This window comes from Notolepis coatsorum (assembly GCF_963971535.1).
Source record: "Notolepis coatsorum genome assembly, chromosome: 10".
NCBI classification, from domain to species: domain Eukaryota; kingdom Metazoa; phylum Chordata; class Actinopteri; order Aulopiformes; family Paralepididae; genus Notolepis; species Notolepis coatsorum.
Window position 1 is genome coordinate 7,540,788 of NC_140174.1, and position 22,556 is coordinate 7,563,343.

At 46.1% G+C, this 22,556-nt stretch overlaps 1 protein-coding gene across 1 annotated transcript in view; it reads left to right on the top strand.

The window, feature by feature from the left end:
* Positions 1 to 22,259, top strand: part of grid2ipb (glutamate receptor, ionotropic, delta 2 (Grid2) interacting protein, b) — a gene marked incomplete at both ends in the record, with an annotated part of 123,807 nt that extends 101,548 nt beyond the window's left edge. Inside the window, 18 exon segments of the mRNA XM_084322335.1 lie at positions 901 to 1,238; positions 4,743 to 4,865; positions 4,867 to 4,992; positions 4,994 to 5,028; positions 5,030 to 5,171; positions 5,173 to 5,442; positions 5,444 to 5,464; positions 6,365 to 6,406; positions 6,408 to 6,512; positions 9,604 to 9,691; positions 10,613 to 10,690; positions 11,786 to 11,982; positions 14,690 to 14,845; positions 15,105 to 15,194; positions 15,912 to 16,041; positions 19,464 to 19,582; positions 21,692 to 21,856; positions 22,188 to 22,259. Coding sequence (XP_084178461.1) covers positions 901 to 1,238; positions 4,743 to 4,865; positions 4,867 to 4,992; positions 4,994 to 5,028; positions 5,030 to 5,171; positions 5,173 to 5,442; positions 5,444 to 5,464; positions 6,365 to 6,406; positions 6,408 to 6,512; positions 9,604 to 9,691; positions 10,613 to 10,690; positions 11,786 to 11,982; positions 14,690 to 14,845; positions 15,105 to 15,194; positions 15,912 to 16,041; positions 19,464 to 19,582; positions 21,692 to 21,856; positions 22,188 to 22,259 — 2,297 coding nt within the window.
* Positions 22,260 to 22,556: the final 297 nt, after the last annotated feature.

The window sequence follows — 22,556 nt, forward strand, 5'->3', positions numbered from 1 at the left end:
CGGCGGCCGATACCAATATCGGATCGGTGCGTCCCTACTGCCTGTACGTTAATGCCAAGCAAGCAGTGCAAAAATGCTTCCGCATTCGTCACCGCACGCTAGTGCGGTAAAGCGCCCTTCTTTTCAGACAAATGCTACCGTGCGTGCACCGGCGGCGGCGTGCTCGCTCAGGTGCGTGCGTGCGCCGGCGTGCTCGCGCGAGGTGCCCGCGCATGCGACACGAGCGGAGCTCAATATATATAAGTCACCGCCCGTTATTCAGTATCCAACAAATAGCTCAATTGGCAAGGACACATGGCTGTGGATCCTATGGCTTGTTTGCTGGCGAGTTCGAATCCCATCGAAAATATTTTTTAACGTGATTTTTTTTTAACGTGTATTCTTTCGCCGATTAAGGTTAGGCATTGTTTCGGAGTTGGTTAAGGTTAGAACGGTTAAGTTTAGGCGCTGTTAAGGAGCTGGTTAAGGTTAGAGTTTGTCAAAGAGAATGGCAATATAATTTCTATGGTTAAGGTTAGGCATGGTTAAGGTTAAGGTTAAGGTTAGGCATTGTTTCGGAGTTGGTTAAGGTTAGAACGGTTAAGTTTAGGCGTTGTTAAGGAGCTGGTTAAGGTTAGAGTTTGTCAAAGAGAATGGCAATAGACAGCCTATTTCCGCGAAAATGAAAGGCGCATTACTGCATGCCACTACGGTAAATTTTTGCACTGCTTGCTTGGCATAAAGCTACACGCGTCCCTACTCTGTAGCATGAAGGTCACGCCGCGCTACACTCTGACTCAGCGGCCCCTTTACGGCGCCCGTCTCTCTGAACCGCCCGCCTCCCCGTCCCGTGTGTCTCCACGTTCCCCCCGCCCGCCTCCCCGTCCCGTGTGTCTCCACGTTCCCCCCCCCGGCCCGCAGGAGGGAGCCGCTGCAGGACGGGCCTGTCGCTGTCCTGGAAGGAGCCCCTGCCGATGCCCGTGTACGACATGTACCGCCAGAGCAGCGGGGGCGACTCCAACCCGTACGTGAGCCTGGAGAGCCCCCCCCCGCCCGCCTCCTCGTCCTCGCCCCCCCCCTCCGACGGCGGCGACGGCGACGGCCTCAGCCCGCTGAGCCGCCGCAGGAAGCTGTTCACCTTCTCGCGGCCGCCGCGTAGCCGCGACACGGACAAGTTCCTGGACGCGCTGAGCGAGCAGCTGGGCCACCGCGTCGCCCTGGTGGACGACTTCGTGCCGGGAGAGAACGACTACGAGGAGGTAAGGGAGCCGGCGCCGCCTCGCGCCTCGCGCAGTGTGATGTTCAGGGCAGAGGGTTGTAGCACTCGAGTCCAGGACGCGTCTATTTTTTTTACCAACGGATTTCCAGTTCCGTGTTCTGCGTTCTGCGATCTGATTGGCCACTGACGTTTCTGGTGCGATCTGATTGGCCACTGCCGTTTCTGGTGCGATCTGATTGGCCACTGACGTTTCTGGTGCGATCTGATTGGCCACTAACGTTTCTGGTGCGATCTGATTGGCCACTGACGTTTCTGGTGCGATCTGATTGGCCACTGACGTTTCTGGTGCGATCTGATTAGCCACTGACGTTTCTGGTGCGATCTGATTGGCCACTGACGTTTCTGGTCATGTGACATGTGAGCCCCAATCGCGTGACGCGCCCGTTTCCGCCTCGAACAGCCTGCAAACGACCTAACGCCTAGTTTATCACTGGTTAAGCTCTTAGGCGACTCTTTCGAAGTTGGTTAAGGTTAGAGTTTGGAATCAGGGCTGGTGTTCTATCGCCCCCTGCTCTAAAGACAAACTCTAACCTTAACCAACTTCGAAAGAGTCGCCTAAGCTTAACCGGTGGAAGAAACAGGCGTCACACGATTGGCGCAACCAGAAACGTCAGTGGCCAATCAGAGCGCAGAACGCGAACGCGGAACTGGAAATCCGTTGGTAAAAGTATTCAGGCGTCCAGGACTCGTGACTCGACTTGTGACTTGAGCACTGATGATGACTCGGACTCGAAAAATTTACTGCATTCGGACTCGGAAGGTGCAGGTGAAGACTCGGACTTGTTCATTTCTAAATACAAAAAATATATATATATATATATATATATATATATATATATATATATATATATTTTTTTTTTTTTTTTTTTTTTAATAGGGCCTAATCATTTGGAATAATATATTGATGGCTATAGTGCATTTGTTTGGCTATTGTGTCACAAAGTAAATACACTTTGAAACGGTGACCGCTGTGTCATTTATGTTTAATGTAGACCTTTTCTTTATTTGTATGTCAGCTCAGACTCAACCTTGATGACTTGGACTGGGACTAGGGTAATGGGGACTCGACTCGGACTTGACCTGGGCTCTTCTTTGGCGACTTGGACTCGGACTCGAACACTGGGGACTCGGACTCGCACTCAAGATTCTGTGACTAGACTACAACACTGATTCAGGGTATCTGCGGGGTATTGAAAAGGCTTAAAAAGTATTGAATTCATAATTCTCAATTTAAGGCCTTAAAGGATATTTAAATGTCTTAGATTAAATTTGTACAGGTATTACATTTTTGGGAGCACGGCCTGTCGGGAGATGAAATACTATTATATATATATATGAAATGTTTTTGTATTCAAGTCGTTGTTTTTTCACGGGGCTCCCGGGTGCGTCTGGCGAGAGCTTGTATGGAACGCGCAAGAATTTAAATTGCCGTGCAAATGCTGCAAGTGCAGCTCCGCCATTTCAGTGTCGCTATGTTTTTAGTTTTCTTTGCTGTTATGGTCGTAAAGGTGGTATTAAGAAATATTACATTGAACTTGTTGAAACCTGCAGATACCCTGTTATTACATATACTTAGGAGTAGGCATTTAATTTGTATCATGGTGTTGGGTTTGGTGGGGTGTCATGTTTATGTTAAAGGACGCGTTCGCTTTTTTTAATAAATTTTTTTGTAACCCAGGCCCTATTGAAACCTCGTCTGGCGTGATGTTGGCTAGTACATCGTTTCATTGATGGCTTTAGTGTTGAGAAACCCAGCACTGTGTTGCATCCTCTCATCAGGCTCTGGTACAATCAAAGTAACGGGTGTTAAAAACCACAGTGTCCTTTTCCAAAACAGGAAGCTCACAGTGTAATCAGACGTGTCTTCATATGTTCTACTGAGGAAATGGTTGCAAACCATACATCGTATCAAAACATGATATTAATGAGTTTCATAGGCTTTGTTGACCAGTTACATGTATTATTGGCCTATGAAACTGATATTGATTGATTGATTGATTGATTGATTGATTGATTGATTGATTGATTGATTGATTGATTGATTGATTGATTGATTGATTGATTGAAAACTGTATTAACAGATTGCAGAATGGGTACAATACCACTTCAATACAAGGTACACATGGTTTACAACCATTTCCTCAGTGGAGTATGAAGGCACCTGTTTACCCTGTGAGATTTAATAATAATACAATTATAATAATAATCTAGGTTAAAGAAAAGAAAAAGTGAACCTGTCCTTTAAAGGAACACGTCAATATTATGGGAGATGCACTTACCGTCTTCTCCAGAGTCAGACAAGATGATGGATACCAATTTCCTCTCTGTGCGTTCAGTAAAAAGCTATCTGGCTGCAAGCTAACCTAGCTTAGCACAAATTATTAGAAGTGGATACAGACCAACTAGTTAGTGGTCCATATCTACTTCCATTCATTTGTGCTAAGCTAGGCTAGCTTCCAGCCGGACAGAACTAAACGCACAGAAAGGAATTTGGTATCTATCTATCTTCTTGTCTGACTCTGTTATTTCTGTTATTGTTCTATACATGTTGTGATCTCTCCGCTCAATGTTTTAAACTTATTTGAAGTGATTTTTGTACATCATGATTTCGCAACTTCTAGGATGTGTCTCCAGTTAGCGGATAAGAGTGTAATAGAGTGTTAAGTCTCATGTTGACATTAGAGCGACTCTAATGTGCGCTTCAATGAACGCTTGTGTTACACAAACAGATATTTCAAGTGGGTTGTCATGGTTTCAGAAGAAGAGATGTGGCTGTGAGTAGAAAATGATTATCCTACTTAGTGCCATATGCAATAGAGAATAATTGTACCTAATTATATGACTGTGCTTAATTACCATAATTGTGTGTAGGCCTATAATGGTGTGTTATATTTCACACATTGTTAAAATAAAACATTATCGCTGTATCCATGTTGTTACATTATAGAACTGTTACGATATTAATATTTACAGTGCAATGGGTAAAAAAACATTACGTTTTGGTAGCCAGTCCAGAAGCAATTTTAAAGTTTTAAGGTAAGTGTTTTTTTGAGACAGCTGTTTGAAGAGCATGAACATTGGGCTTCTCTCTCTCTCTCTCTCTCTCTCTCTCTCTCTCTCTCTCTCTCTCTCTCTCTCTCTCTCTCTCTCTCTCTCTCTCCCCCCCCTCTCTCCCCCCCCCTGTCTCTGTGTGTGTGTCTCTCTCTCTCTCTCCCCCCCTCTCTCTCTCTCCTTTCCCTCCCTCTCTCTCTCTCCCCCCCCCTCTCTCCCCCCCCCTCTCTCTCTCTCTCTCCCCCCCCTCTCTCTCTCTCCCCCCCCCTCTCTCTCTCCCTCCTCCCCCCCCTCTCTCCCCCCCCCCTCTCTCTCTCTCTCTCCCCCCCTCTCTCTCTCCCCCCCTCTCTCTCTCCCACTCTCCCCCCCCACTCTCTCTCCCCCCCCCACTCTCCCCCCCCCCCCCCCCCCCCCCCCCCCTCTCCCCCCCCAGATGAGTTTCCAGGACGACCAGGACCTCAGCAGCAGTGAGGAACACAGCAGCAGCTCCGACAGCACCTCCTTCTCCTCCGGCTCCGACCACATCCCTCCTCCCCCCACCCAGAGCCCGCCGCCTCCCCCCGCCCTTCCAGACCCCCATCCCTCCCCCCTTCGGGTTCACGGACCCCCTGCCGCCCGTCCGCTTCTCCCCGGAGCACATCCCCCGCGCCCGGGTGGGCTTCCAGCCCCAGCACCCCATCATCCCCCCCGCCCCCGCCCCCGCCCAGGTCCTTCCTGGCCACGCGGCCCCTTCCTCCTGCACCAGGTGCTCCCCACCCGAGAGGAGGCGGAGCAGGGTCACCAGCGCCTCCAGAGCGCCGCCGTGTGGCTCACCCACCACGCCCACACCCAGCCGCTGGCCGCCCCGGCGCTCTCCCCAGCCCCAGCCCCCGCGCTCCAGCCTCCTCCTGCGGCAGGTCAGCCAGCCGCAGCCCCTGGGCGGGCCCTCCCCCCTGCCCTCCCCTCAGCTGCTGAGGCCCAGTCAGCTGGTCCTCCAGAGGCACCACCAGCTCCACCACCAGCACAGCTACCAGGGCCCCCTGCCGGCCTCCATGCAGGGCCCCCACGCCCCCTCGCCTCTCCTCGCCCCCCAGGCGCCCCCCCCCAGCACGCACCACTCCACCCTGCCCACGCACTCCAAGTCCTTTGACGCCCCGCTCTCGGACCTCCAGTCGAAGAAGGTTAGCTATAGCTGTAGCGCTCGTCGTTCGTTTTTTTTTGTGATGAGCTTGATGCGACTTGATGGATGCGATCGATGTAGAAGCATTAGATTAGATTTGATTTGATTCAAACTGTATTGTCGTCGTCATACAGCACAAGTACAGTACAACGGACGGAAGTTTGGAGAGTGCAAATGTAACAGTAAAGTGCAATAGTAATAAACAATGTACAGGAGATTAAACTGGTATAGAATATATGAATTAGTAGGGCTGTACCGAATGCTTCGAAGCTTCGATCATAATGTTGACATTCGAATTCTAAATCAACATTTGAATTTTTTATCTTTTTTTGTATGTGTCTATTCAATCTGTTTAAACCAATGGGGGTTTTCTTCACAGTTGCAGATAAAGATTAGGCTACACTAATATTATAATATTATACTATAAGACGTCACCATCACTTTCATACCAACCGTGCCTTATTGGATTATTTATGTTGACGAAACTGATAAAGAAAGTTGATTTAATAAAAGAAAAAGACTCATTTAATCAGATTAATCAATTATTCAAATTGAGGATTTAGTTTGAATTTTTTATTATTATAAAATTTAAAATAAAATAAAACATTTAAAAAAAAATTATGAATATCTTTTTTTTTTACATTCGAAGCTTCGTTCGAATACTTCAATAGAAGCTTCGAATGTTAAAAAATTACATTCGGTACAGCCCTATGAATTAGTACTGCTGAGTATAGAGCTAATCGGACGTATGTACAGAGTTGTACCAAGCGTGATGTTGAGCGATGGACATTGCATAGGCAGCACTGTGAAGACAAATTTCACCTGGAACAACGGCCTTTGTCAACAACAGTAAATAATAATAAAGATATATATCTTGTTTTCTCTTCTTTTCCAAGGTGGCCCCACCGCCCCCTCCCCCCCTGCCCCCTCCCTGTGAGCCCCCCCCCGCTGCCCAGCCCCCACGGCTCCGACATCAACCAGATGAGCGTGAAGCGGCTGCGCTGGGAGCAGGTGGAGAACTCGGAGGGAACCATCTGGGGACAGGTCTGTGTTCACCGTGTTGACCCTTTAAAACCTCCTACAAACCCTGTACCATCTGGGGACAGGTCTGTGTTCACCGTGTTAACGCTTTAAAACCCTCGTGTTGTGTTAGGAATTGGCACCACTGACCGTTGTTAGCGGGTCAATGTCAGTCCTCCTGACCACTAAAAAGAAAGGAGTATCACTCAATATAGTTAATACTACATCCTAACTAACATTATATGCATTCATAACCATATAATCCCATTGTAATTTGATTTTATGGCCCCCGAGACACACCATGTCCCTTATTTTTAAGATGAAAATGAGGTCGTTCAATCATAATATACTAAATGTGAAACCCATAGATAACAATGTGTTCTGACTATAATAGAACAATATTAGAATATAACTTCTGAAAAAAGTATATTTATTATTATTTTATTTATTTATATTTAGTATTTTTATAGTATAGTTTTACCTTGCCCCCGTCAAGAATGACCCTAGTCGTACCTTTTTTTTCCTGCAGATACCTTCAGAATTTTCTAAATGGTGAAACATAGTTTTGCTGTGCTTATATAATATGTGTTGTGGAGGATATCATAAAGCCTTGTTCTAATCAAATCAACTACATGGTAGTTATTACATATTATAACCTTGAAACGGGTCGCTGGAGACCCTAACACCACATAAGGGTTAAAACCTCCTACAAGCCCTGTACTACAGGGGACAGGTCTGTGTTCACGGTGTTAACCCTTTAAAACCTCCTACAAACCCTGTACTACTGGGGACCAGTGATGGAAATTAGTACAGCGTGGTTTTTCTCACGTTAAGCCTACAGGACACCATTTCAAATTAAATCACTGAGAGATTCTAAGGTTTCAGAAGCTAACAGGGAAATGTCGATTAGATTAGATTAGATTCAAATGTATTATCATTATGCAGCACAAGTAAGTAAACGAAAATAAGTTTGGTAAATGTAGCAGTAAAGTACAATGTACATGTGATTAAACTGGGTATTAATTATAAATTAGTACTACTGAGTAATCAGATGTATTTACAGAGTTGTAATATGAATATGTACAGTGATACAGGTATAAAAACAGTATGGTAGTAAGTCACACTGGCCATGATGATAATGGGCTTTAATCATCCATGTTTTAGCTCAAATGAAGTGTTGGAATACGCAGATTAAATACATACCTATGACATGGACTTAGGATATAGTTAGATAAAATCATTCATACATACAGTATATATATATATTGTACAAAATGTGGTTGAGAGCATTCATATATAGGTTTATTGTAACCATATTTATTGCAATGTAATGTATAATATAACTGATAGGGCATACAGACCCTCATCTGCACCTTTCAAGTCAAGTCAAGAGTTTTATTTGTCATGGAATACAAGTATACAATGAAATGCGGGTGGTCTTGCCCGCAACGATGTGCAATACAGTAGTAATAACATATAATATAATCCAATAGAACAACATTGTGCAATAAACAAGTAAACAGAGTAGGGCATATCGGTATATGTACATAAGTTATTTACAGAGCATGGAAGGACATGCTAGGTCCTGTGGTAGTGCAATACACTGTTAGCTACGGATGAGACACTGGGTCTTTCTGTACATGCTATTTTATCACACTTGCTCAGATGCGTATATTCAGAGTTAATTATATTGCTTACACTGCCTATCTTTACTTTTCTACTGTACTATAATTGTATTACCTGTATTTGTCTTTCTATTACTGTAACTGAGGGGTACAATTCCCTGACTGTATTAATCAAGTACTGATATCATTAAATCACTACCGTCTATGTACTCCTGGCCAATACTGTACATAAGTATGTTAGATTAGAACACTCCCACAATAACACGGTTTTCCACACAAAATACTCGTTTACAATATTTATTACATCAAAAAGGGATATTGTTACATTACTTAGTTGCGCTTATAAGGCAAATAGAATGTGCATAGGCGAGTCAATAGTGAATATTAAGGAATTGTCTCTGTGGTTATTCTGGGAAAGGGGGTACTACCGGTTGTAAGCCAGCAGAGGGGGCCAAAGCTCTATGCAAGTCAATGGTTCACGGAGGCGATGTCACCCCTGGAGCAGCGGGGATAGGCAGCCTGGTCCCAGGATACGCGCCGTGTAGGTGAAAGCTGTGGAGTCTCTGGTACGACAGAAACGGGCTTGAGTGATGTCCCCACGGGCACGTGGATCCCACAGCAGTGGGTGTAGACGGTTCTCTGCTTCCAGCAGTTTGGTGAAGAATGAAGAATAATAATCCTTGCCGGAAAAGTGGCACTGCGGGCGGGGTGTAAATCCCCCGTGGTGCTGCTGCTCCGGTGTAGATATCCTCCGGTGCGGTAGTGCACGGTTGGCCTTGACGTTACTATACTATTAGCACGGGCAATAAGTGCTCTATGTAGACGCACAGTTACTCACTCCACGTGGTCTTTGACTCGTAATGAAGGTTTACTAATAAATAGCGAACGATACGACAAACAGACGTATTAGGATAACACGAGACTATCTTGGGGCAATGCGGGCCCTGCTCTGCCCACGTTGCGTAGTGGGTGAGACGTTGCTTGGATAACTGAACCAGACTGAACTGAAGGCGAACTGAAAAGGGAACTGCAAGGGGGGTTCTACATTTCTTGCGCCCTATTTATATGTACCGTGGACAAATAGTGCCATTCTGCTTTCGGTAGCCGTATTAGTGGGCAGAAGCTGGGCATGTACAGACATATCTCGTCGGTACCTTTGAAGTCAGGTCTAGGGGGTAAGGCAGTGGCGCCGGGGGATCGCTTCCAATAGGAGAACGAATATTATGGTCTGTCCTGGAGACTAAAGGGATATTCAGTGCATATTGTACAAGGAATATACAGGGGATATCAAACGATATACAAATATTATACATGGGACCTCAGGCAATAAATATATATATTCGGTTTAATCTGACCCTTTGTAACAATTACCCTGCCCATACCTGTACCCCCCCTCCCGCATGCTGCTATGATGCCTGAATTTCCCCCAAGGGGATCAATAAAGGAATATCTTATCTTATCGTATCGTATCTGTGTTCCGTGTGTTGCAGCTCGGAGAGGACTCTGATTACGACAAACTGAGTGACATGGTGAAATACCTGGACCTGGAGCTGCACTTTGGGACTCAACGACGATCAAGTAATTCATCCCGTACTTCTACTCTCCATACATCATGTTATACACCTTCACCGTAACTCACATAACAACAAACGTCATAATTGATCACAAATCGTCTGCCTGTTGAACTGAACAACAAGCGCTTGTTCCGTTGTCTCGGTGTTTGGACGTCGTGTCCTGTATCGGTTACTGTTGACTGTTGTGTTTGTGCTTTCACAGCCCACCATGTGCTCCTGCTCTGGGGCCTCTTCTGCACTCGCCTCCTCTTCAAACCCATTCTCCACAAGGCACCACCTCCTTCCCATCCCCTCCTCTATCTTCCAAGAGACGAAATAATGAGAGAGTTCTATCGCTGAGAAAGTGGCAACTCGCTTTTTATACAGGGTATTTGCGGGGTATTAAAGAGTAATAATTCTCGATTTAAGGCCTTGTAAAAGGTATTAAAAATTCTTCAATTTTATTTGCGCAGGTACCGGTATTACATTTTCGGGAGGGCAGCCCGGCTGTCGGGAAATTAAATAATGTTTTTGTATTTAAGTCGTGTTTTTTCTTTTTCTTTTCTGGGCTACGTGGGAGCTTATTTGGAACTTGCGAGAATTTAAATGGGCACGCAAGTACAGCCGTGTCGCTATGTGTTTTTGTTTTTGTTGCTGGTATGGTCGTAAAATTGGTATTAAAAAGTCTTAAATTGAACTCGTTGAAACCTGAAGACCCTCCTTATATCTTGTTTTTCCAGCTTCTCAGGCGTTCTACCTGGCACTATCTTTGGGCCTCTACTTATTTCATCGACAGAGCTCTCTTATTACACCCCCTCTATATTACTAACCCATTGGACCTGGCATTAACTGTAGCCTGTAGTGTTTGTGTTTGTAGTGTGTCCACTCCCGGTGCCTGGAGAACACATCCTTACACTGTGATTAAATCTATCAGTCTCTCCCCCAGAGCCCGCCTTCCTGCCCGAGAACTATAAAAAGAAAGACTTGGTGGAGATTCTGTCCCATAAGAAGGCCTACAACGCCTGTGAGTATGACTGAGGAGGGAGGAGGAGGCTGTGAGGGTTCACACCTTCAAACGGTAAAGGCCGTGAAATCGGGGTCAAGAAAAAACAAACAAATAGACAAACTGGGTTTCAAATGGGGTTTCAAATGGGGGTTTCCGATACAAATGGTATTTTTTCATTAATTAACATTTACATTTAGTAGGGCTGACCCCTATTAGTCGAATAGTCGACTAATCAACCGAAAGGAGCCGTAGTCGACTGCCAACCTCTTAGTCGAATGAAAAAATATATATATATAATTTTATTTTTATTTTTATAATTTTTTTTTATCATTCTTTCCAAAAGAAATGGGCCTAGAAGCGTGGCTAACGCTAATGGCACTCATACCAGAGGCTAACTGCCTACGAAAACAGGCACAGAGGTACTGAAAGAGGATTTCACCAATCTAATGAACACACTAGACTAGACAATATCAAGATGTATCCATCAGTGGACCAATTGCATGCTTTTGCAGAGGACAAGAAGCCTTCCGTTAAAACAAATTAAAAAAATTATACTTTTTATTTTGTTTTTCAAAAAAAAAAAATCATAGTCGACTAATAGTCGATTAGTCGACTATCGGCTAATTTCGGCCAATCAAAGTCGACTATCCAAATCCTTAGTCGGGGACAGCCATAACATTTAGTAATTTAGCTGATCTTATCCAAAGTGACTTACAAATTGTGAACAACACATCTCTGGCAGCTAAGGGTCAGTGGCATTATTCGTCAAATAGTGTCGAACTTGAGTGTTACACTCTGAGTGCATAGTAGTATAGACATATTAGCATGATAGGTACTGTAGTATAAGTATAATCGCATAGTAGTAAGGTTCATAATAGTACAGACAGTAAGACGTTTTTTTTGTTGTTTTTTAGTTTGAAGGGGTGTGTTTTTAGTCAACGGCAAAGAATTTGCCGGGTTTCTGCCGACATTTCAAAATTGTGATCTGTGACGCATTTAGATGAGTTTGGGTGTCTTATCATTGTGGTCGAATAAGGAACTGCATGTAGCAATTAATCCATTATCCTTCCGCCTCCGCCTCCACCCACGCCTCACACCTCGTCCTCCATCCAGCCATCCTGATCGCCCACCTCAAGCTGTGCCCGGGGGAGTTGCGCCAGGTGCTGATGAACATGACCACGGAAAGGCTGGAGCCGGCTCACGTCAAGCAGATGCTGCTCTACGCCCCAGACGACGAGGAGGTCAGACAGTACGAGCAGTTCGACGGCGACCCGGCGAAGCTCAGCGACCCCGACCAGTTCATCTTCCAGGTGCGGACGAACGGCGGCTCCGCCAGGAAGCACTCTTCTACGTCCCTTAACACTAGCACAGCCGACGAGGGGTCACATGACCCCGAGGCATTTTCAATAAATGTATCCTTGTCACTCGGTCGAGCTCCAGCTCTGTCACTCGATGACTTTTCCTAAAAGTGCCCGTTTTATCTGCAGCACGGTTTCTGAAATTTCAAAATGACTTCAGGAAAATGGAATTAGAACGTTATTTTAGCTATTTCTGCTGAGCGGCCACCTCCCTCCCTCCCTCCTTGACCCTCCCTCCCTTTCACTCTCTCCCTCCCTTTCTCCCCCCTCTCCCTTTCTTTCCCTCCCTCCCTCTCTCTCCCTCCCTCTCTCCTTCTCCCTCCCTCTTCTCCCTCTCTTTCTCCCTCTTTCCCTCTCTATACCTCCCTCTCCCTCCCTCCCTCCCTTTCTCCTTCTCCTTCTCCCTCCCTCCCTCCCTCCCTCATTGACCCTCCCTCCCTTCTCTCCCTCCCATCTCCATTCTAAAGGCTGTCGGGTCATCTGACCCGTTCCCAGCGGGAATTAGTGTCATTTTCTCCATGGCTGTGCTAGTGTTAACTGTGTATTATAATGCAGAGTAAATGGCAATGGCCATACGGTTAGTCTTGGCCGTATGGTTCTAGTCTAAATGACAATACAGTTAGTCTTGGCCGTATGGTTCTAGTCTAAATGGCCATACGGTTAGTCTTGGCCGTATGGTTCTAGTCTCAATGACCATACAGTTAGTCTTGGCCGTATGGTTCTAGTCTAAATGACCATACAGTTAGTCTTGGCCGTATGGTTCTAGTCTAAATGGCCATACAGTTAGTCTTGGCCGTATGGTTCTAGTCTCAATGACAATACGGTTAGTCTTGGCCGTATGGTTCTAGTCTAAATGACAATGCAGTTAGTCTTGGCCGTATGGTTCTCGTCTCAATGACCATACAGTTAGTCTTGGCCGTATGGTTCTAGTCTAAATGGCCATACAGTTAGTCTTGGCCGTATGGTTCTCGTCTCAATGACCATACAGTTAGTCTTGGCCGTATGGTTCTAGTCTAAATGGCCATACAGTTAGTCTTGGCCGTATGGTTCTCGTCTCAATGACCATACAGTTAGTCTTGGCCGTATGGTTCTCGTCTCAATGACCATACAGTTAGTCTTGGCCGTATGGTTCTCGTCTCAATGACCATACAGTTAGTCTTGGCCGTATGGTTCTCGTCTCAATGACCATACAGTTAGTCTTGGCCGTATGGTTCTCGTCTCAGCGGTGCTCCCTGTGTAACACCGGTTCCTGACAGGGAGCGACGCGAGCGAGCGTGATTGCGAAAATGATAAAAATGTATTCGTTTCAATCAGACTATCCTGACCTACCGCGAGCGACAGCGAACTGAGCGGCGATGTCGCTCCCCCCTCAAATATTCGCTCGCTGTGTCTCTAGTTGAGCGATTACGCGGCCGAGTCCCGCCCCTAAATACTTTTTATTGGTCGAGAATCGCAGGCTGCTTTGCCCCTGTGCTTCCAGGTAAATACACACACACAGACACACTCGGACAAGCGCCGCGTCATATCAGGACAGTGTCGCACGCGATTTCGTCTCCAGTTCGCTCGCTCGCTGCCTGTCAGGAACCGGTGTAACGGAAGTTCCGTGAGTAATATCCACAGACTCACGATGGACTGTGTTGTGAAGTGACTGTGTGGCAGTAAGCGGTACTGCGAGTTAAACTCATTCCCCCTTAAAAAAAAGACAGATAGACACGTTACAAAAGAAGTGAATTCACCTCTTGGTATATCGGTCTGTGCTGTCGCCCCGTGGTGCGGCCGACCCGGGTTCGAAACTCCCTCGGGGCATCGAAAAACGCAGAAGGTGACATATATACGATCAGTCACACCTGCTGCAAGAGAGGTTAAAGGAAAACTCCAACATTTTGGGAAATTTGCTTATTTGCCATCTACCCTGGAGTTAGACAAGAAGATACATACATTTTTCTTCTCTGTGCATGCAGTAGGAGTAGGAAGATGTTGGGAACTAGGCTAATGGAGGAACCTACTTCCAGTGACTGACGCTAAGCTAGGCTAACGGTGCGCGTCTTCCTACTCCTACAGCATGCACAGAGAAGAAAAAGGGTATGTATCTTCTTGTCTAACTCCACCAGGGTAGATGGCAAATAAGCTAATTTCCCAAAATGTTGGAGTTTTCCTTTAAAGCATGACAACTTACACCGAAGACACAGCATAACAGCATCACTGTGACTGAACAGCAGAGAGCACTGCGGACAAATGCCCCACACAGGGAATGTAGCTCACTGAGTACAACACTTGAGTAGTTGCATACAGGTAGCTGGGGGGGTGGGGGGGGGGGTGGCAGTTGAAAACCTTACTTGCAGGTACAGAGTGCATTTCAACGGGGAGGTCTTTAAACAGAACCCCAAATCAGTGTAGGTGGGACGACGGGAGTGTCAGCCAAGCTGTCGCGTCTCCACGCATGACCCAGAGTGTCCTGCCAGAAGAACCCCCTTCGCCCCCATACAGTGCATGACTGACGGTCTCCTGCGGTGATGGAGAATGGGATCATTCTTACTGCTCGTCTTACTGAATTAAAATCAGAGGAACTGCTTCCTCACTGCCAATGTAAAACATCTCTCTCTCCCTCGCCTCTTCTTTGTCCGTCTCTCTCTCTCTCTCTCTCCCTCTCTCTCTCAAGATGCTGATGGTGCCCGAGTATAAGACGCGCCTGCGGAGCCTCTATTTTAAGATCACCCTGCAGGAGAAGACGGAGGAGATGAGGGTTGCCTACGACTACATCTACAAGGCCTCCGTGGAGCTGAAGAGCAGCAAGAAACTGGCCAAGATCCTGGAGGTAATAATAACAGCGGCACTCCCACCGCCGGGGCGCCTCGCGCTCTCAGTCTCATTCCTTCCAGCGGTTTGGGATTACGGTTGTTTGAATACTGTGTTGATTGTTTAGACGAACGAATGACAATGAACTTTCATTTCAAACCTTTATTTATACTCGTGAAAGCACTGAGGTTTCCCTCATTTACAGTGATGACGAGTTGTTGACGGGGTTTATTTTTTTTTGTCACAGCTAATTTTTTTTGCCTTTTTCCTGCTGACAGTTTGTGCTGGCGATGGGGAATTACCTAAACAACGGCCAGCCCAAGGGCAACAACAAGACCACAGGTTTTAAGATCAACTTTCTCACAGAGGTATGGATGGCCCGCTGTGTGTATCGCCGAGTCTACGGATGTGATTTTATTGATCCTAAATTATATCTAAATTGTGTTTCTTCTGATTTTTAACTGTGTTCGTCTCAGATTGTATTTATGTTTATGTTTACACAACGATACAACAATATTCAATACATTACATCATTATCAACATCAACATCAATTACATCATCAATTACGTCATTATCAATATCAGTTAGGATGATATTATACAAGATATTTATTAGTAAAAAGTATTAAAATCAAATAATTAAAATCAAATAAATAGTGATTGTATTTAAGGTGAGACAGCACCCGCTAATAGGGAAAAATAATACTTGAATACATATCACTATGAAACTTTCCCAGTTTGTTATGTACATATAAACTAAGAAAAAATATATTGCAAGTTTTCTGAATTTTATGTTTATATATGCAAATGAGGCACTTCCCCATTAAATATGTGCACATTAATGGCTGCAATCAGGCAAAATGAAGTCAAATAAACAACTAAATGTGTGTTATTGACATTTTATTGTCACTAGTTTCATAGAAGACATGTTTAGGAAGCAAAATATAACAAAATCTCAATATCGTCGAAAAAAAGCAAAAAGGCAATTTTGGGGGTGCTGTCTCGCCTTAATCCCCCGTGGACTGCTGTTTAGCCGACATCTCCGCCCTTCATTCAGTGTCTAATGATCCCACGCTCCCTTACAGCTGAGCACCACCAAAACGGTAGACGGCAGATCCACCTTTCTTCATATTCTGGCCAAATCTCTGTGCCAACACTTCCCAGAGCTGCTCAACTTTCCCAGAGACCTCGTGACGGTTCCTCTGGCAGCCAAAGGTACTGCGATATTATTCTCTGTACCCGGATCCTTTCAGCACAGAGTACAGTCAGTACAGTATGTATTGAGCTGTACTGTATTGTACCCATTCTGCAATCTGTTAATAAAGTTTTCAATCAATCAATCAATCAATCAATCAATCAATCAATCAATCAATCAATGTCACTTGTCTCACTGGACTATTTAACAAGTGCCATGATGTTTTAGGTTTGTAACTTTTACGCTTGACATTCAAGTGTGCAAATGATTCGATTTAGTTTACATTCTTTTTTCTTTATCTTTTTGTTTTTACGTCAAGCCTGGGGTAGTCCAGTCTAGATACATGTTTAATACATAACAATTAGTAATGATGATTAGTTATCTCAATGCTCTGAGGTCCTCAGGAGAGGCCTTCTTGGTTGTTTCAAGGTCCAGGATAATGACTACAGCTGACTGGGGGGTCCAGACTAATGACTACATGTGACTGGGGGGTCCAGGCTAATGACTACAGCTGACTGGGGGGGTCCAGGATAATGACTACATGTGACTGGGGGGTCCAGACTAATGACTACATGTGACTGGGGGGTCCAGACTAATGACTACATGTGACTGGGGGGTCCAGACTAATGACTACATGTGACTGGGGGGTCCAGGCTAATGACTACAGCTGACTGGGGGGGTCCAGGATAATGACTACATGTGACTGGGGGGTCCAGACTAATGACTACATGTGACTGGGGGGTCCAGACTAATGACTACAGGTGACTGGGGGGTCCAGACTAATGACTACATGTGACTGGGGGGGTCCAGACTAATGACTGCATGTGACTGGGGGGTCCAGACTAATGACTACATGTGACTGGGGGGTCCAGGTTAATGACTACATGTGACTGGGGGGTCCAGACTAATGACTACATGTGACTGGGGGGTCCAGACTAATGACTACATGTGACTGGGGGGTCCAGGCTAATGACTACATGTGACTGGGGGGGTCCAGACTAATGACTACATGTGACTGGGGGGGTCCAGACTAATGACTACATGTGACTGGGGGGTCCAGGATAATGACTACATGTGACTGGGGGGTCCAGGCTAATGACTACATGTGACTGGGGGGTCCAGACTAATGACTACAGGTGACTGGGGGGTCCAGACTAATGACTACATGTGACTGGGGGGGTCCAGACTAATGACTACATGTGACTGGGGGGTCCAGACTAATGACTACATGTGACTGGGGGGGTCCAGACTAATGACTACATGTGACTGGGGGGTCCAGACTAATGACTACATGTGACTGGGGGGTCCAGACTAATGACTACATGTGACTGGGGGGGTCCAGACTAATGACTACATGTGACTGGGGGGTCCAGGGTAATGACTACAGGTGACTGGGGGGGTCCAGGCTAATGACTACATGTGACTGGGGGGTCCAGGGTAATGACTACAGGTGACTGGGGGGTCCAGGGTAATGACTACATGTGACTGGGGGGGTCCAGGGTAATGACTACAGGTGACTGGGGGGTCCAGACTAATGACTACATGTGACTGGGGGGTCCAGACTAATGACTACATGTGACTGGGGGGTCCAGACTAATGACTACAGGTGACTGGGGGGTCCAGGCTAATGACTACATGTGACTGGGGGGTCCAGACTAATGACTACATGTGACTGGGGGGGTCCAGGCTAATGACTACAGGTGACTGGGGGGGTCCAGGCTAATGACTACATGTGACTGGGGGGTCCAGACTAATGACTACATGTGACTGGGGGGGTCCAGGCTAATGACTACAGGTGACTGGGGGGGTCCAGGCTAATGACTACATGTGACTGGGGGGGTCCAGGCTAATGACTACAGGTGACTGGGGGGGTCCAGGTTAATGACTACATGTGACTGGGGGGTCCAGGCTAATGACTACATGTGACTGGGGGGGTCCAGACTAATGACTACATGTGACTGGGGGGTCCAGACTAATGACTACATGTGACTGGGGGGGTCCAGGCTAATGACTACAGGTGACTGGGGGGGTCCAGGCTAATGACTACATGTGACTGGGGGGGTCCAGGCTAATGACTACAGGTGACTGGGGGGGTCCAGGCTAATGACTACAGGTGACTGGGGGGGTCCAGGCTAATGACTACAGGTGACTGGGGGGTCCAGGTTAATGACTACATGTGACTGGGGGGTCCAGGTTAATGACTACATGTGACTGGGGGGTCCAGGCTAATGACTACATGTGACTGGGGGGTCCAGACTAATGACTACATGTGACTGGGGGGTCCAGGTTAATGACTACATGTGACTGGGGGGTCCAGGCTAATGACTACATGTGACTGGGGGGTCCAGGATAATGACTACATGTGACTGGGGGGGTCCAGGCTAATGACTACATGTGACTGGGGGGTCCAGACTAATGACTACATGTGACTGGGGGGGTCCAGGCTAATGACTACATGTGACTGGGGGGTCCAGACTAATGACTACATGTGACTGGGGGGGTCCAGACTAATGACTACATGTGACTGGGGGGTCCAGGCTAATGACTACATGTGACTGGGGGGGTCCAGACTAATGACTACATGCGACTGGGGGGTCCAGGCTAATGACTACATGTGACTGGGGGGGGTCCAGGCTAATGACTACAGGTGACTGGGGGGGTCCAGGCTAATGACTACATGTGACTGGGGGGGTCCAGACTAATGACTACAGGTGACTGGGGGGTCCAGGCTAATGACTACATGTGACTGGGGGGGTCCAGACTAATGACTACAGGTGACTGGGGGGTCCAGACTAATGACTACAGGTGACTGGGGGGTCCAGGCTAATGACTACATGTGACTGGGGGGTCCAGACTAATGACTACATGTGACTGGGGGGTCCAGACTAATGACTACATGTGACTGGGGGGGTCCAGGCTAATGACTACATGTGACTGGGGGGGTCCAGACTAATGATTACAGGTGACTGGGGGGTCCAGGCTAATGACTACATGTGACTGGGGGGTCCAGGCTAATGACTACAGGTGACTGGGGGGTCCAGACTAATGACTACAGGTGACTGGGGGGTCCAGGTTAATGACTACATGTGACTGGGGGGTCCAGACTAATGACTATGTGTGATCTTTGCCATCAGGGACCAAATCAATATCACTTGATAATATTACATCACTATTACAATATTAAATCACTTCTTTTGTATGAAGAAAAAAATTACAACCAGACTTTTATTTTATTGTATTGTTTGAATGTCGCCTATCCCTTCCTGTTTTGTATTTATTTTATTTATTTATTTCTTACTTGGTTTTAAAATGGTCTGGGATTCTTTATCATATTTTTTTTACTGCAATTTCTTATTTCGTTTGTGTCTTGTAACATTATTTTGAAATGTCCTATATATATATATTATTGTTATTCTCATTATTATACCCTGTTGTGTTCCAGTGAACCAGAGGACCATCACAGCAGAGCTGAGTGACCTCCATACCACCATTCAGGACATCAGGACAGCGTGTCTGAAGACCTCCGTCACTGCAGAAGACCACTTCGCCTCCGTCATGAGTGTATCCTTCCAGCGCCCATTTAAGACGGCTCATTGCATAAATGGTGGCCTTTGGCACTCGCCTATGGCAGAAATGTCTTTTCCTTTCCCGTTTACCAGTAATGTACTGTAGTCCTTGATACTGCATGTGGGGTCAATTGTAAATGGTAAATGGCTACATTTATATAGTGCTTTTATCCTTAGATTTTACCCATTTACTCACACATTCACACACTTATGGCGGAGGCAACCATGCAAGGTGCCAACCTGCTCATTGGGAGCAGTTAGGGGTTAAGTGTCTTGCTCAAGGACACTTCGACATGCTGCCCGGGAGGAGCGGGAATCGAAAACAGCAACCACCCGGATTTCCAGATGACTGCTCTACCTCCCAAGCCACTGTCGCCCCAATGGGAAACTTGCATTTCATCAAAGGATTTTATTTTATTTTATAACATTCCAATTTTGAAAAGCCAAATTTATAACCCTAAATGACCAGATGTTGCAGAGAATGCACTGACGCTGGTGACATCGTGTGACCTGATCTGCAATGCGGAGCTAGTTTTTAGTCTAGCTATTTAAACTTTTTTTAAACTTCCATTTAAAATGCAAAACCCCCTGCCTTATCAGAGAGAGAAATGTATTATAGAATAGAATAGAATAGAAATGCTTTATTTATCCAGAGGGAAATTTGGCACTACAAATCGCTCACAGTAAACACAGTAAACATTTAGGTAGTCAAAAACAAAAGTCACGAATAAAAATAAGAATAAGAATAAAATACGGTCCGGGATATACATTTTCTATGTTATGTATATACATTCTAAAATAGATAGTCAAAATATACAGTAAGTGTTGGCGCTCCAGTAGCACACCACATAGCGCGCTGAGTCGCAAAGCGGTCGTCCCGGGTTCGTTTCCCAGTCCCAGCGAACATTTGCCGCATGTCTTCCCTACCTCTCCTCCCGTTCTCCCTCTCTCCCTCTATCGGTCCTGCGTGGCCAGAAAAAGCTGAAAATGCTATAAATAAAAGTTTAAAAAAAAAAAAAAAAAAAAAATATATATATATATATATATATACATACATACAGTAAGTGTACAGTAAAAAGTGTAAAATTGTACAGTGTCGATTTAAAAGTAAAGTAAAAGTCCAGGAAGATTTGATGGTAACTGTCACCCTGTGCTCAGTGATGCAGTGAGGCACAGTGATGCGTTATAGAGTCTGATGGCTGTCGGAAGGAAGGACTTCCTGTGCCGTTCAGTGTTACATTAGAAGATGTAGTTCACAGGACCACCGCTGCATGAGCCACAGACGGAGCCAGGAGTGATCTATTAACCGTCCGTTCATTTTCCTTTTTTTTATCCACTTTTTCTCCTTATTTTCTATTTTCCTCCCATCCCAATTTCGTGTTTCCAATTCTCCCCTCCCCTGTCTTGAACGTTGCTCGACTATGCCCCCCACTGGTCAGTTGTAGGGAGGATAGAAGCCTTGCATCACGTGTCCCCTCCGGTACACGAGGAGGCAGCCTGTCACATCTTTTCACCTGCCAGCGCGGACTCTCATTGGCGAGGTGTAACGTGTAGGAGGCTCACACTGCCCCTGCCATTTCCTGTCTCTGCTGTGCAGGCGTCCCCCAACCGACCTGTAGGAGTCGCTGTCCACAACGTCCAGATTACCACCCATTGACTTCCACCCGCTGGCTCTGCCAATTGAGTTAGTATGACGGCCGGCCCAAGCCGGAGGCAATGCTGACACCCGGATTCTATACCGGAGTCTCTTGCATTGGTGACGAGCGCAATCTCCGCTACGCCACCCAGCCGCCCCAGGAGTGATCTATTAACCGTCCGTTAATTTTCCTATAAGCTGCAGCAAAGACTGGAGACTCAGGAGCAGCCAGGATATAATATCAATTATGTCACCTGTCAGAGCCCTGTGTGCAGAGTTCTGAATATACACATTAACACGTGTCACATACTCGAGAAAGACATAACTACATTTACTTTTGGTTTCACGTCTGCAATGATATACAGTGTTTGACATTTTCACATAGCCGCTCAAAGCGGGAAAACAAACAGAATAACGCGACTGCTGTATTTCGCCCTGTGTGCGACCCTTGACCTTTGACCCATCCAGAGCTTCCTGGAGAACAGCCACCCTGCTGTACAGTCTCTGGACTCTCTGCAGACCAGGGCCATGGAGGAGTTCTCTAAAGTCGCCTCCTACTTCGGCGAGGACGGCAAGGCCACCGACACGGAGGCTTTCTTCGCCATCTTCGCCGAGTTCATGTCAAAGTTTGAGGTGAGTTTATACTGTTCTTCTATAGTTAGATTGTCTTGAAAGAGCTTGGTAATGATACCCAGGGTTTAGTGTAACTTTGATTCTGGAAGTGAATCGGCTGCATTGCCTTAGATTTATAGAGTGTTCATAAAAGGTTAGTGTCTTGACGTTTTAAAAAGAATATTATATAAAACATGGACCTGACTATTTGACAGCAGCTAAATCCTGAAGTGTTTTTCCCAGTTCTTTCTGGGATACCCGCTTGTATTCCTAATCCTGAAATGATTAGTGTGCCAGTATGCAGTCTCTGCAACAAGCGTAGCTCAGAGGGCCTGTGTTGTGTGTTTTGCAGAGAGCCCTGAGCGAGACCCAGGCCACAGACAACCCTAGGAGCCCCAGACTCTCCTCTCCTCTGGCCTGGTAGAGACAGGAATTCAGGCTGGCTGTCTGGCCAAACCAAGAGGCTGGCAGGCTCCCTCTGCACTCTGCTCTCCCCAACCAAAGTGCCAAGATTACACACACTGAGACACTGAGACACTCGAGTCAAAAGGCAGTGGTGGAATGTAAACTTAAGTATTTCAAAGTGCTGTACTCAAGTACAATGTCAAGGTCCTTGCACTTTACTTGGGTATTGTCGTTTTAGGGACCTTTGTACTTTTACTCCACGACATTCATCTGAACCCATCAGTTACTAGTTACTGTACTTCGAAGAAAAGGATTT